General features: G+C 43.0%; 1 protein-coding gene across 5 annotated transcripts in view; it reads right to left on the reverse strand.

The window, feature by feature from the left end:
- Positions 1 to 14,499, reverse strand: part of FGF12 (fibroblast growth factor 12) — a 538,919-nt gene that overhangs the window by 376,624 nt on the left and 147,796 nt on the right. The window contains exon 1 of one of the 5 annotated variants that reach the window (XM_059687389.1): positions 1,082 to 1,575. The exons of the other annotated variants lie outside the window; for them this stretch is intronic. Coding sequence (XP_059543372.1) covers positions 1,082 to 1,172 — 91 coding nt within the window. The 5' untranslated portion in view covers positions 1,173 to 1,575. Of the gene's footprint in view, positions 1 to 1,081; positions 1,576 to 14,499 lie in introns of those variants that run through there. 5 annotated transcript variants of the gene reach the window in all.

Consider the following 14,499-nt stretch of genomic DNA (forward strand, 5'->3'; position numbering starts at 1 on the left):
CAAATACAGTCTTCATAGCTCTAGATCAGAGTGAAAATAGATAAGTAACCAAATGAGTCAGATTCACCAGAATAATATAGGAATGAAGTTTTAAACATGACACCTATTATAACATTGTTAAATTTTTGAACATTAAAGCTTTTTGCAATTCATGGTCCCCAAAACCTTTAGTTTAAAAAGAGACATTTGTTTAGACAGAGGAAAGGGGTGTACTTTTCCTCTGCCCTCACGCCCAACACCCCCCCCCCATACACACACACACATTTTGTAAGAGAAAATCCAAGACACAAAAAGTGGATTAGTACTTGCAAAATTACTAGACATAATCATTTTAAAGGGAATTTACACCCTAAAAGAAAGAGATGGACAATGGAAAATGTGAAACAGCGCACCATCCCCAAGGCTTTCACACAAAAGAATTTCACGTATTTGGTTTTAGTTTGATTGTTTTTATTTATTTTTCTCAATATTGCTGGTCATTTAAAGGGCCTGCTTTTCTTTCTTTCCCTCCCTGTGCCTTCCCTGGGGGGAGCGGGAGGCGGGGGACTGGTCGGTTAAGCCTCACACTGATTGGAACTCTCCTGTTTCCGCAAGGAGCACAGAACCTGCTTGATCTCCGGGGCAAACCGCACTCCCCGGAGATGGCCAGAAGTCAACTTCTCAGACAAAGCCAGAAAAAGAAAAGATACCTGCCTCGCCAGCCACCTGTTCAAAGTCCCCTCTCCCGCCCAGCGCACCCGCAACTTCTCCGAGGAGGCAGAGCAACTCCAAGTCGCAAGTCACAAGGAGAGAGCCGCGAGGCGGTGGAAAGCAGGTCACCTAACGCACCCCTCCCAGAGACCGAGGTTCCAGGGCGGGCGCTAGGTGACAGCTGGAGCATTCTATAAAGCGCTGATGACTTCAGGGCTTAAAAAAAAAAAAAAAGACAACTCGCGGCAGGGCCATCATCGGGCCCCAGCAAGGAAACGCCTTCCCTCCACCACCACCACCGACCCCGCGGAATAGAGGCGCGGAGGGGAAAGGAGAGGGGCCAGGAGGAGGGAGGGGGTGGTCGAGGGCCAAGGAAAGAACACGGGCTCACCGCTTAGGCTGTTGCTGGTCCTCAGGCTCCTTCCACAGAGACACTGCAGCATATGCACTCCTTTCCTCAAAGAAAGCTCAAGAACCTTCATGGAGAAGCGCGCGTGTGGGGTGCGGCCACTCCCCGCCCACCTCCGCTAATGGTCCAACCAAAAGGCGGCCGGCGCTGGAGAGCCGGCTCCCGGGTCCATGGTGCGCGCGTCCCGGGTGGAGAGCGGCTCGCAGCGCGGCCGGGCAGGACCAGGGCGCGGGGCACGGGGGCGCGGTGTCCGGGCGGAGGAAGTGCGGCGGGCGGGAGCAGCCCCCGGGGAGCCACGGGCGCGGCCACACCCGGTGGGATCGCACCTGACACTGGGACTTCTCCAGGAAGCGTCTGGTCTGCGGACAGGAAGGTGACTGGGTCGGTGCCCTTTCTAGGTGCCGGCACCCTGGGGGACGAGGGCGGGGTCCCTCGAGGGGCCTGGCCTTCTGGCCTGGTGGCTCCGGGCACCCCTTCTGCTCCCGATCTCAGCGTGGGGCGGTGAACCCTGGGCCCCCGCCGGCTGCGCGCGTGCGGAGGGCGACTCGGCGTTGAATCCGGCGGAAGGGATGCGCCGGCAGGAAGAGCTGGACCCTGGAGCCTGCAAAGCGTCAGAAGCGACTCCAGGGACCCGGGAGGTGGGGATGGGGAGGAGGGGATGGGGAATAAAGAAAACTCTTGGGTGCGGGGGAGGAGAGCGAAGGTGTGTCTGGGTGTGGGCGGAGCCCTGATGTGGGAGTCTGCACACCTGGATTTTGTGATGGGGCTCGGTGACCTTGGGTAAGTCACTCTCCCCCTGTGTGAATCAGGGCGGGGAGAGGGTGTGGGATAGACAGTTGTTAGCTTCGTGCCTTCCAGTCTCCTGGAAAAGCTTAGCACAGGTGCAGTGGGAAGGCAGGTGCGGGGGGGGGGGGGGGGGGTTGGGGGGCGCCAGAAGGGAAGGCAGAGGGAGAGGCAGAGGAGGAAGGGAATCAGAAAATAACACTACACTTAGGCGCACTATTCCGATCAGGTCTGACTGAACCACCTGGCCCAAGATGACCAGGGATCTTCCCTGTAGGTGTAAAGGCCTTGACGGTTTTTTTCACCAGAAACCTCTTTGGCTTTACTTATTTATTGGTGGGTTGGCTGGTTCTTTTGTTTGCTCTCAGAGGAGGCCTCGGAGCCATTTTGGGAGGCTTACAAGTGAAGCCTACAAATAATCCGGCGGAAGGGCTGCCGGGCAGGAAGGGCTGGACCCTGGAATCTCAGGGCAAGGGGGGCCAGAGAGGACACAGCAACATAGCAGGTGATTAAGAGTACAGATGCCAGAGGCAAATAGCTTAAATTCAAATACTTACTAGTTATGTGGCCTTGAACACATTTTTTAACCTCTCTGTGCCTCAAGTTCCACACCTCTAAAAGAAAGTTAATAGTGTCTACTTTCTACACCCCTTGTTGAGGGTTAAGCAAACACTTGATGTAAAATAGGTGCTATAATAGTGTTAACAACGATTGCTTAGCTCCCCACCTGTAGGGTTTTCAATCACTTTCACTTTCCGATGAATGCAGGGTCCATGCTAGTGTCCACAGTTCAGGTATGAAGAACTAGTGAATAGTTCAGGTATCAAGAACTTACCACCCCCAACCGGAGTGGCTCAGGGGTTGAGCCTAGACCTATGAACCAGGAGGTCACAGTTCGGATGATGGGTCAGGGCATATACCTGGGTTGGAGGCTCCATCCCCAGTGTGAGGCCCTGCAGGGGGCAGCCAATCAGTGACTCTCTCTCATCATTGATGTTTCTATCTCTCTCTCCCTCTCCTTCCTCTCTGAAATTAAAAAAAAAAAAAAAAATCCACTTAAAAGGAACTCACCAGTTTCCAAGGTAGTTCATTGTATAAAACCTGTTAGAAGGTTTACACTGACACTGAGCCAGAAACTTCATATTTGTTCTACCCATTGTCCCAAGGCCACCTAGCACTAGCTGGTCAGCTCTTCCTGGCAAGGGAGTAAAATTGGTTTTCATCACCACTTTTCTTTTTCTCTTCTGTAGGCTAAACCTTCACAGTTCCTATGATGTTCCCTAATAGTTGAGATTTAAGGTTGAAGTTGCCTGGAAAATTATTCTTTCAGAAGTCTCTTCCTTCTTCCCCTCAAAGGTGTTAGAAGAAAGCCAAAACATCTGGAGGGCCTCGAGCCCACAACCATCCTGGCTCCACATTCTCCTACTTCCTTTCAGAATTAAGCTCCAACCAGGCACAGTCATTAGAGGCATTTCCAAGACTCAAGGAGGTATATCCAGGCCTTTCTTCCAGTCATCTCTTAGAATTGTTATTCAGTGGAACCACCTAAGCTCTGTGGGCTGCAAGGTCCTGGAAGGTCTTGCTAATGCCACCAGGATGTCATCACTGGGCAACCTGGGTCATGGCCCTCCTCTTTCCGGTCTCTTCGGGAATTAGTGAGAAACTTGGGCTGTCTGGGGATTCTACCATAGAAATTCCCCACAGAGGGAGAGGCAATTAGCAAAAGAAAAACACCTAAAAATAGTCCTTCGTGCTGCAGCACAGGCAGAGCTTTCCGGTAGAGCGCTCCTGCTCTGGAGCCCAGTGCTAGAGCTATTTCTTTAATTTGAGATAAATGTTATCCCTTGAACATAATAACAACAATAAAAATAGGACAAAGGCCCGATTCCCTCAAAGGAAGCAGAGCAGAGCAAGCAGGTCCATGTGTGATTTTGAAACACACATGCTTGTCCAGAGCTTCACTTTTCATATTTATAACGAGCCCCTCCTGTCTGCCTACCTGGCAGGGTCATTGCAAGGATTCAATGTGGTGAAAGGTGTGAAAGTGCTTGGAAGATGTTTATTATCTTTACAAGATAAGGTGCTATTCCCAATTTTCCGTGTTCTAGGTGCTCCTCAGTGGTTTAACATACTGGCCCTTTTAGTCATTGCAGGCAAATCTTCTACCTCCTCAATAAGGCTGTCAACTCTTAGATGGCAGAACAAGAAAGCTGTCATAATTAATATTCAAGTGGCCCGCTGTCTTGTTTAAATGGCTGTTGAAGTGATACTTTCGGTCAAGTGTATTCATCACAAAGAAAATTAATCATCACAGTAGTTGTAAAAACAGACTGAGGGCTCACATGGACAGATTTTTGTTGTTGATCTTGAACTCTCAAGTGAGCTCAGATTAAACCAAAGAGAGCACATAATATTTTAATGCGAAATATTTTCTGACTATATATTATGAACATGTCATCAAAGTAGATTAAAAGGGAATTGATCACTAGAATTTTATTACTCAAACTTAGTTAAAAATAAAAAAAGGTTCTTACCCTTATCAGAACTTCAATGTACATGCTTGTTAAAGCAACTCCTATGGTGACATCTAGTTCCACAATTAGGTACATAGATGTCATCTTCCTAAAGTATGCTGGGCAGTACTTAAGGAAAACACAGTTTTGCAGCTACCATAACATCCAAACATAAGACAAAACAAAACAAATGATGTAGCCGAAGCACAATGGATAGTAATAAAGTGGCAAAATTTAGTTTAAGAAAAACGTCCAAATTTTCTCCTTTCTGTTTGTATTATTCTATAACCCCAAATCAAAGTTGTTCTGGGAATTATATTTTTAAATTTTAACTTCAAGATATATTATTATTTTAATGCCCAAATTTTAAATCATGTATCTGTCTCTAATTGAGGTTTCCTTAAGTTAGGCCTTCTTTCTCTTTTTGAATTGACCTTGTTGACCTTGGACCAACTCTAGCAAGTGACTCACCAATGTGGTTGAAAAATGAAAGAATAATTTTCTAAGAGGGATTAGAAAATCTGGTACATAATGATAGGTGAGCTTGTTTCAATTCCTAGTATCTAAATTTTTCCTTTTTATAAAGAGTTACTCACAGTTTGCAGGAATTAATAAGAGTCTGTGGGAGTTCTGAGATTTTTAAGTGGTGACTTATCTAAGACATTTTCTGTTCATATGAAACATAGGAATCTGTTGACTCTTGGCATCAGCTGTGTAATTAATCAGTGCATTTTTTCTGCTTGGAAGCCTACAATGAATGAGTAATAACATTTTCAAAAATTTGCCAGGTCAAAAACTCTTAATGAGTATACTAATAGCAAAATGTCTATCAAACGGAAAGCAACTTATATCTTCACAAAGAAACTTCGGCAACACACAAACTAAAAGATCAACATCAGTGTGATATGTATAGTCCACTGGCTGCTATGGTAAAAACGGCATGTCTTAGAAATACCTTCAAATCCAATTTCGATAGGCAACTGCCATAGACTGAATGTCTGTATCCCCAAATTTATAAATTGATTTCCTAATCCCCCAGGTATTAAGAGATGGGGCCTTTGGGAAGCTTTAAGATCATGAATGAGATCAGTGCCCTTTAAAAGGAGATTCCAGAGAGTTACCTCTCCCCTTTCACCCTGGGAGGGCACAGCAAGAAAATGGTCATCTGTGAACTAGGAAGCCGGTCCTCACCAGACGCAGGATCTTGGCGCCTTGACCTTGGACTTGCCAGCCTCCAGAACTGTGAGAAACAAATGCTTGTTGTTTAAGCCACCCAGTCTATGGTACTTTTTGTGATAGTAGCTGGGGCACACAAGACATCAATAAAATCAATTTCATTAGATAATATGACAAAAACTGCCACTAGCAGCTGACTTACTTTATTAATGACTTGGAGTCTAAATCACTTTTAACTATTTTCAAAAATGAAAACACATTTTTTTTTAAAAAAATGTATGTTCTTCCTCTTGTACTTTTTTTTTGTTCTTCTATTTCTTCTTCTCCACACTATTTATTTTGAAATAAATTTAGAATTACAGAAATGTTGCAAAATAATACAGAGTTCACATATACCCTTCACTCAACTTCTGATGTTAACAACTTACGTAACCAGTGTACAGTTATCAAAACCAGAACATTTACGCTGGCACCATGCTGTTGAATAAGCTACAAGCTTTCACCAGTGCCTTCCCCACTTCCCCCCCCCCCCACCCCCGCCCCGGCCAATGTTCTTTTTCTGTTTCAGGATCCATCTAGGATCCACTTTGCATTTAGTTGTCTCCTTAATCTTCCTAAATTCATGACAAATCCTCCATCTCTTCTTCACTTCAAGACCTTGACGTTTTTAATAAATAATGGTCCAACGTTTTGTTGAATGTCTTTTGATTTGGGTTTCTCTGGTGTTTTCTAATGATTTGTCAACAGTTATTAATTTTGGCAAGAATGTCACAGAAGTGATGTTATTTATCTTTAGGCTTTTTACAATTGCTAGTCAAAATAGTATTTTTTCAAAGGGACTTAGATTAGTTCTTTGTTCCTTATCCTTTTCAGTGTAGCTTATTCATTTGTAACCGAGTTACATGTATTTATTTTTACTTATATTCCATAATGGTTGATTTTAATTATTTAAAATTAATTTTAGTGATTTTTCTATTATTTGAGTATGTAAAACATCTGTATGTTTCTAAGAGCCTTGTCTAAATTCCTTGTCTGAGTTCAGCTTTCTCCACAGCCCCACCCATAGAATGGATTATGCTACATTTTTATTTTTGTCAGTTTAATTGAAATATCTTAATTTGCATGTCTCTAATTATGAGTAAGTTTGAACATTTTTTATTTAAGAGCTTATATTTTTCAAAGGAATTGCCTGTTTACATTACTTTCTTATTTTGTTATTAGAAAAAAATACATCCACTTTTAAAAGACCAGAAATTGCCACCAGGGAGGGTCCTGAAATTAAATTATACTAATTTAAACATTTATTTAGATAGGAGTTCAAAACAAGGTCATTTTCATAGGAACAGGGAGTAAGGTTTTAAGATGACTTTTTATTCAGTCACTCATCCATTCACACATTCCACAAATAATTTGAAACTAAAACTAAGTCACTAAAAGACAGTAAAGGAAGAGAGATGTGTCAACCATAAGCAAAACACAGCTTTGCAATACAGGTAGGATTGCAGAGCTCAGTGAAAGTACAAAGAAAAAAAAGGTGGTTCAGTCTATCTTTTGATGAAGAAACAAGCAGTTAGAAAAAGCTTTATATAGATTAAGAAATGTGAGGTAAACTGAAGGAGGTACTCTCATTTACATATACAATTTCCAATGCTTAATAAATGTTACCATCTCACTTTCTGCCCATAACGAATACCAGTAGATACTGTACCCACTAAAGGACAAACCACTTTTGAAAAATTCAGCACCCATATTCAGACTCTGTATTTACCTCCAATCCTGTCCTATATCCCATCACATCTCTATGAGAAATAGAGCAATAATTCTCCTTTAACTTAAGTACATCCTATAGCAGACCAAAAAAAAAGGGGGGGGGCAAGAAATAATGTTGTTACTTTTATAGTTTTTTCCTGATAAAACCTTCTGAGGTCCAGTTAATATATAAACCTTCCATGCATTTTCCTCCAACCTTCCCACCCCAGTTCCCAATCTTCAAATAAATAATACTTCAAAGTTTGCTGTTACAATTTGAGGTTTTCCATTCTCTTCTAATTACACTATAATGAGTTGTTTTGAATAGATGCAGAGCTTGTCATCTATTTTTTTTTTAAAAAAAAACCTTTAAATATGAGTTCTATGAGCCAAGTATCAGTTGTTTATTGTGAGAAATATGAAGTCAATCAATCCAAGGTAGTCAATACTTGTGAATTTCAGGGAAGTAACATTTGCTCATTAGTCAAAACTCATCACCAAAATACAGGCACAGTTCCAAATGTACATTCTCACTTCTACTACCTCAACTCTCTCTGACCCTACAAATCCCACACATTCTTTAAGACTTACCATAAGACCTACCAGCTCCCTCTGGGAAATTTTTTTCTGATGCTTCCTGACTCTGCCCCAAATCAATTACAACTTCTGAGCTCCTATAACAGATTTTATTATTCCATAACATGGAATTGATTTATTCAGCTTGTTCATATGTCTCCTCCCCCAAGAGATTATGAGCTCCTATACCTACAAATTTAGGTATCTTTATCTTTCATATTTTATCTTAGTACCTAGAACATGTAATAAATAATTTATTAATTAAATATTGATATAATAAAATTAATAGTAAATTAATGATATTTCATATTGCTGAAGTAAAGTAATATGGGGACTGTTATATGGATTTTTCATTTGGAGAATATTTTACAATTATGCACCAAATTCAAAAACAGTAACCCACAAAGTACTTAGAGTAAGTATATAGCCTATGCCTGAAATATAATTCACTTGTAGACACATAACTCATAAGATTCACTCATACTCAGAGAACTATAAAATATATCAATAATAAGATACCATTGTTCAATTATTCAGGTTTCAAAGATGAAAATGTTTGATAGGCCAGTGTACTGGAAAGAATGTAGAAGAAATGGGAACTCTTACATTCTTGGAAAGAGTACACACTGAATACATTTATGGATTGCAATTTGTCTCCATCTTTCAACACTTAAAAAGCCACTTCTCCCAAATGTCTTTTCTAAATATTAGCTTCCTGATATGGTTGAAGACGGTAAGCTAGTGAAAATTGCACAACATATCAGTACAACTTTGATTACATGCTATTTGATCCTAATGATACTAATCCATTCATAGGGAACTAATTGAATTTTGGCACATCTCTTGTTACAAAGAAATGTCTTGAACTTTAAAAAATTATTAACTCAATATGTACTGAAAGATCCCTGAAATTTATTGTTTGAAATTTAATTACATGAATTTATAATATAAAAAATTTAACACACATATATAAGAATATTAAATTATGTTACAATCTGTGTGATGGAATAAAAGAATGTGCATTGCTTATGTTTATAAATTAATGGACTCTTTCTGAAAGGGTACACAAGAAACTGATATTGGGTATAGTCTTAGGGAGGATTAGGATGCTGAATAGGAGAGAGAGGAAATTTACTTTAGGCTACAATTTATTTTGTACTTTTAAAACTTGGTACTATGTGTGTGTATATCCTATCTAATAAAAGAGAAACATGGTAATTAGCATACGACCGCTACCCTTCCCATTGGCTAATCAGGGCAATATGCAAATTAACTGCCAGCCAAGATGGCGGCCGGCAGCCAGGCAGCTTGAAACTAACATGAGGCTTGCTTGCTTCAGTGACAGAGGACTCCAACGTTCCCCGCCTGCGGCTGCAGGCCTCTGAGCTGCAACTCTAAGCAACTATGTTACAAATATAGAAGTTAACAAAACCCCAGGAACCTGCTTTAGTCCGCCGGGCTTCAGCCATCAGGATCGCAACATTGTTTCAAATACAGAAGGTAAACAAAGGCCAGAAACCTGCATTCAGCAGCGGAGGCCTAAGAGCTGGAGCCAAGCCTCAAAGCTAAAGCTGGCCCAGAATAAAAAAAGAAAAAAAAATAGAAAAAAAAAAAAGAAAAAACGGAGCGGTTGGGAGCTTCAGTCACCCATCAGCCTGAAAACAGCCCTCAGCCCCTCACCCAGACTGGCCAGGCACCCCAGTGGGGACCCCCACCCTAAAGGGTGTGTGACCAGCTGCAAACAGCCATCATCCCCTCACCCAGGCTGGCCAGGTACCCCAGTGGGGACCCCACCCTGATCCAGGGCACCCTTCAGGACAAACCAGCCGGCACGCACCCGTGCACCAGGCCTCTATCCTATATAGTAAAAGGGTAATATGTCTCCCAGCACCGGGATCAGCGGAGCTGCGAGGCCTCCGGGCACCGGGATCAGTGTGACAGGGGGCAGCACCCAAACCCCCTGATCGCCCTGCGGCTCTGTGTGTGACAGGGGGTGGGGCCACAACCTCCCTATCTGCCCTACTCTGTTCCTGACAGGGGAAGGCGCCCCAACCTCCTGATCAGCCCTGCTCTGTGCCTGATAGGGGGGAGCTCCCCAACCCCCTGATCACCCTGCGGCTCTGTGTGTGACAGGGTGCGGTGCCCCAACCCCCTGATCGGCCCTGCTCTGTGTGTGACGGGGTAGAGCCATAACCTCCCCATTGGCCCTGCCCTGAGTGTGAGATGGCGGCACCCCAACCCCCTGATCGGCACTGCTCTGTGGGTGATAGAGGGCAGCGCCCCAACCCCTACCCCATGGGCCCTGCTCTGTGTGTGATGGGGTAGAGCCATAACCTCCCCATCGGCCCTGCCCTGAGTGTGACAGTGGTGGCGCCCCAACCCCCTGATCCGCCCTGCTCTGTGTGTGACAGGGGGCGGTGCCCCAACTCCCCTGATGGGCCCTGCTCTATGCATGACAGCGCCCAAACCCCCTCATTGGCCCTGCTCTGTGCGTGACAGGAGGTGGTGCCACAACCTCCCCATAGACCCTGCCTTGAGTGTAACAGGGGGCGGTGCCCCCCAACCCCCCAATCAGCTCTATCCTGAGCATGACTGAGGGTGGCATCACAACCTCCCAATCCACCCTGCTCTGTGCATGACAGGGGGCAGCACCCCAACTCCCCAATCGGCCCTGCTATGAGCCCAACCAGGGGCTGCACCTAGGGATTGGGCCTGCCTTCTGCCACCCGGGAGCAGGCCTAAGCCATCAGGTCGTTATCTCCCGAGGGGTCCCAGACTGCGAGAGGGCACAGGCCGGGCTGAGGGACACCCCCCTCCCCCCCCGAGTGCACAAATTTTTGTGCACCGGGCCTCTAGTATATATATATATATATATATATATATATATATATATATATATATATATATATATATATAAATTCTTCCAAATAAATGAGAAATAAATATAATTAAATATATAAATTTTGCTTTGGCTAAAGAAGTATTTATTACTAAGACTGATTAAAATACAAAATAAAGACAGTGAAGGAGATACACTAGAACTGGAAATGTCATTTCCAAGTAGCCAACAGGATATAGTCTTAATGCCCTGAGTCAGAATACTTCATCAGAATCATACCTGCTCAGGGCCTAAGAACAGAATGTCCCTATCAAAAAGAGTTTAAGGTATTGATAAGACATCCTCTGCAACAACAACCAAGATGACGGCATAGATAAACACCTGAATTTGCTGCCACGCACAACCACATTAAAACTACAACTAAAAGACAAAACAAATATTATCCAGAACCATGGGGAGCCTGGCTGAATGAAAATTCTACAACTAGAAGGAAAGAGAAAAACGCATTGAGTCCAGTAGGAGGTGCAGAGGTGTGGAAGTGTGGAGGTACAGAGCCGTGAGTAAGGGGCTGGCAGCTGGGTACGTGTTGTCTTTTTCAATCAGGAGGGAGATACAAGCTCCCAACTGCTCTGAACTCCAGTTCTGGGTGAGAATTTGGGGACCCAGACTCATATGGAGAGAAACTGAACTACCTGGCATCGGGCCGGAATGTGAGAGTGGCTTTCTCACAGAGGTGCTTGCAGCGGTCATTGTTCCTGCAAGGGGCCACGGGACACAGACCCAGGGACCTCTCCAAGGCAGAGCAGACTGGCAGCCATTGCGGTTTGCTCCCCCCTGGTGATTCCCTGAGACCCCACCCCACCCAATTTACAATCCCACCCAAGCTGTGCACAGAGGCTTTTGCATATGAATGGCCTGGCCTTTCTCTGGCTAAAAACTTGGGCAGACTCAGTGAGCGCCAAAGCCCCACTGAAGCAAGTCCTGCTCCACAAGGGTGTCTCCAGCACAGAAGTTCTCCCATTGTACATACAACTGGTGATCACAGACAATTGTCCTGGAGGTCAATTCCTCCCAGTGATACCAACAGCAATCAAGGCTTAACTACAACAAGACTGTGCACATAACCCACAAAGGGGTGCATCAAGAGTGTCCACCTCAGGTAAGTGTCAGCTTCAGGGAGCCTGAGCCACTGGGCCCTATAGGACACCTAGCACACAAAGCCACTCTATCAACACAGGGAAGCAGCCAAAATGCGGAGACAACGAAACAGGTCACAAATGAACGAAATGGAGGAGTGCAAACTACTGGATATAGAGTTCAAAACCATGGTTATAAGGTTACTCAAGAATCTTCTAGAAACCTCTGAGAAATATAGTGAGATCCTCAAGGATATGAAAAAGGACCAATTAGAAATTAAGCATACACTGACTGAAATAAAGAATAATATACAGAGATCCAACAGCAGACTAGAGGATCCCAAGAATCAAGTCAAAGATTTCAAATACAAAGAAGCAAAAAACACCCAACTGGAAAAGCAAAAGGAAAAAAGAATACAAAAATATGAAGATAGTGCAAGGAGCCTCTGGGACAACTTCAAGCGTACCAACATCCGAATTGTGGGGGTGCCAGAAGAAGAGAGAGAGCAAGATATTGAAAACCTATTTGAAGAAATAATGACAGGAAACTTCCCCTACCTGGTGAAAGAAATAGACTTACAAGTCCAGGAAGTGCAGAGAATCCCAAACAAAAGGAATCCAAAGAGGACTACACCAAGACACATCATAATTAAAATGCCAAGGGCTAAAGAAAAAGAGAGAATATTAAAAGCAGCAAGAGAAAGACAGTTATCTACAAGAGAGTACCCATACGACTGTCAGCTGATTTCTCAACAGAAACTATGCAGCCCAGAAGGGAGTGGTAAGAGATATTTAAAGTGATGAATTGCAAGAACCTACAGCCAAGAATACTCTACCCAGCAAAGCTATCATTTAGAATTGAAGGTCAGATAAAGAGCTTCACAGACAAGAAAAAACTAGAGTTCATCACCCCAAACCAGTATTATATGAACTGCTGAAGGGTATTCTTTAAGAAGAGGAAGGAGAAGAAAAAGGTAAAGATAAAAATTATGAACAACAAAGTGACAACAAATACATCTATCAACAAGTGAATCTTAAAATCAAGTGAATAAAAAAATCTGACTAACAGAATAAACTGGTGAATAGAATAGAATCAGGGGCATGGAAAGGGAGTGTGGACTGACAATTCTCAGGGGAAAGGGGGTGGAGGGGGTGCGGGAAGAGACTGGACAAAAATCGTACCCCTATAGACGAGGATAGTCTGGGGGGGGGCGGGCAGGGGGTGAGGGGGAACCAGGTGGAGGGGAGCTATGGGGGGGAAAAGAGGAACAACTGTAATAATCTGAACAAGAAAGATTTATTTAAAATAAATAAATAAAATAAAATAAAAGTAAAAAAAAAGACATCTTCTGCAATGAAGGGGGTACATGAAATAAAAACAAAAAAGTCCTAAGTGCTATAAATCTGAGATATTACTCTTGTTTTAATTTTAAATTATGTAGTAATTTTTTTAAAGTGAGGCCTTAAGTTTAGTTGACATTGGGGGGAAATAGTTAATATTAGCATATCATTGAAATAAGCTATATTAAACTTCCCTGTGCTCTTGTGGAATTTCAACAATCTTGAATATTAAAAACACAAAAGAAAATAATAATGAAGACCCCCTTTCACTTCAGCAATAAACAGTCAACCAACCCCTTTTATTAAATTTCACATTATCTGTTCTCTCCAAATAAAAATCTCCTTTAATTGTATAGTATCTATTAAGTCTACCTGTTAAATGAGTTAAGTTTTAAAAGTTCTACTCAATGCATGCTTAGTGAGCATACCATGCATATCATAAGGATAACCCCTGCCCTCAGTGACCTCATATCTTGGGAGCATGAGGAAGAACAGGTAGCTATACAAATAATGGTGATAAGGATGGAGATGCCTGAAAACTATTGTGAGAGCAAAGATAAAGGGAGCAATTTCATTTGTCCAGGAGGGAGGTACAAGGCAAAACAAAAGGGGAAAAAAGAAACTCTAATAAGGTGGCATTTGACAAGAATGGAGTTTTTTTTCAAAAACCTGATAGGAAAAGAAAATTTATTTGTGGGATGACTTTATTCAGAGTTTAAGGGAATAAATTTTCAACATAGGTCAAGTCAAAACAAGATAGGTAATATTCAGCTCAATCCTTATGAACAACATAAGGATTCCCTAAAGGGGAGAGTGATTTTCCCTAAAGCCACATGGCTCCTACTGGCAGAGTTACCACTCAAGTGAGGACACTGCCTCCAGTGCAACATTCTTTACCTGACACCATGTGCGGTTTCTGGTTTGAGATGTGTAAAGATCAAACTTACTTTATAAAAATTCATAGAAATGATTTCATGGCATCCTTCCCTGGAAATTAAATTTTCTCTCTGCAAATTCTCTGCTTTCCAGAAGCAGAGGGCAGCCATTCATTTAAAGACCCGACAACAGTAAACATAATATTGCCTTTACAGTATTTGGTATTTACTGGTGTCAACTTTCAGAATTGGGTCTAGGAGAGAGTCTTGGCTTATGGAGTAGGCTGGCTCTCATAATGGTGAGCTTTAACTGTGCACATACAAATGCTTATAGATCTATGGTCCGGACAGAGGAAGGAGGAGAAAAACTGCTCCCTGGAACCATTGATTTGAGTAGTAGTGAAGGCTTGAT

The sequence above is a fragment of the Myotis daubentonii genome, chromosome 3, assembly GCF_963259705.1.
Source record: "Myotis daubentonii chromosome 3, mMyoDau2.1, whole genome shotgun sequence".
Lineage (NCBI taxonomy): Eukaryota > Metazoa > Chordata > Mammalia > Chiroptera > Vespertilionidae > Myotis > Myotis daubentonii.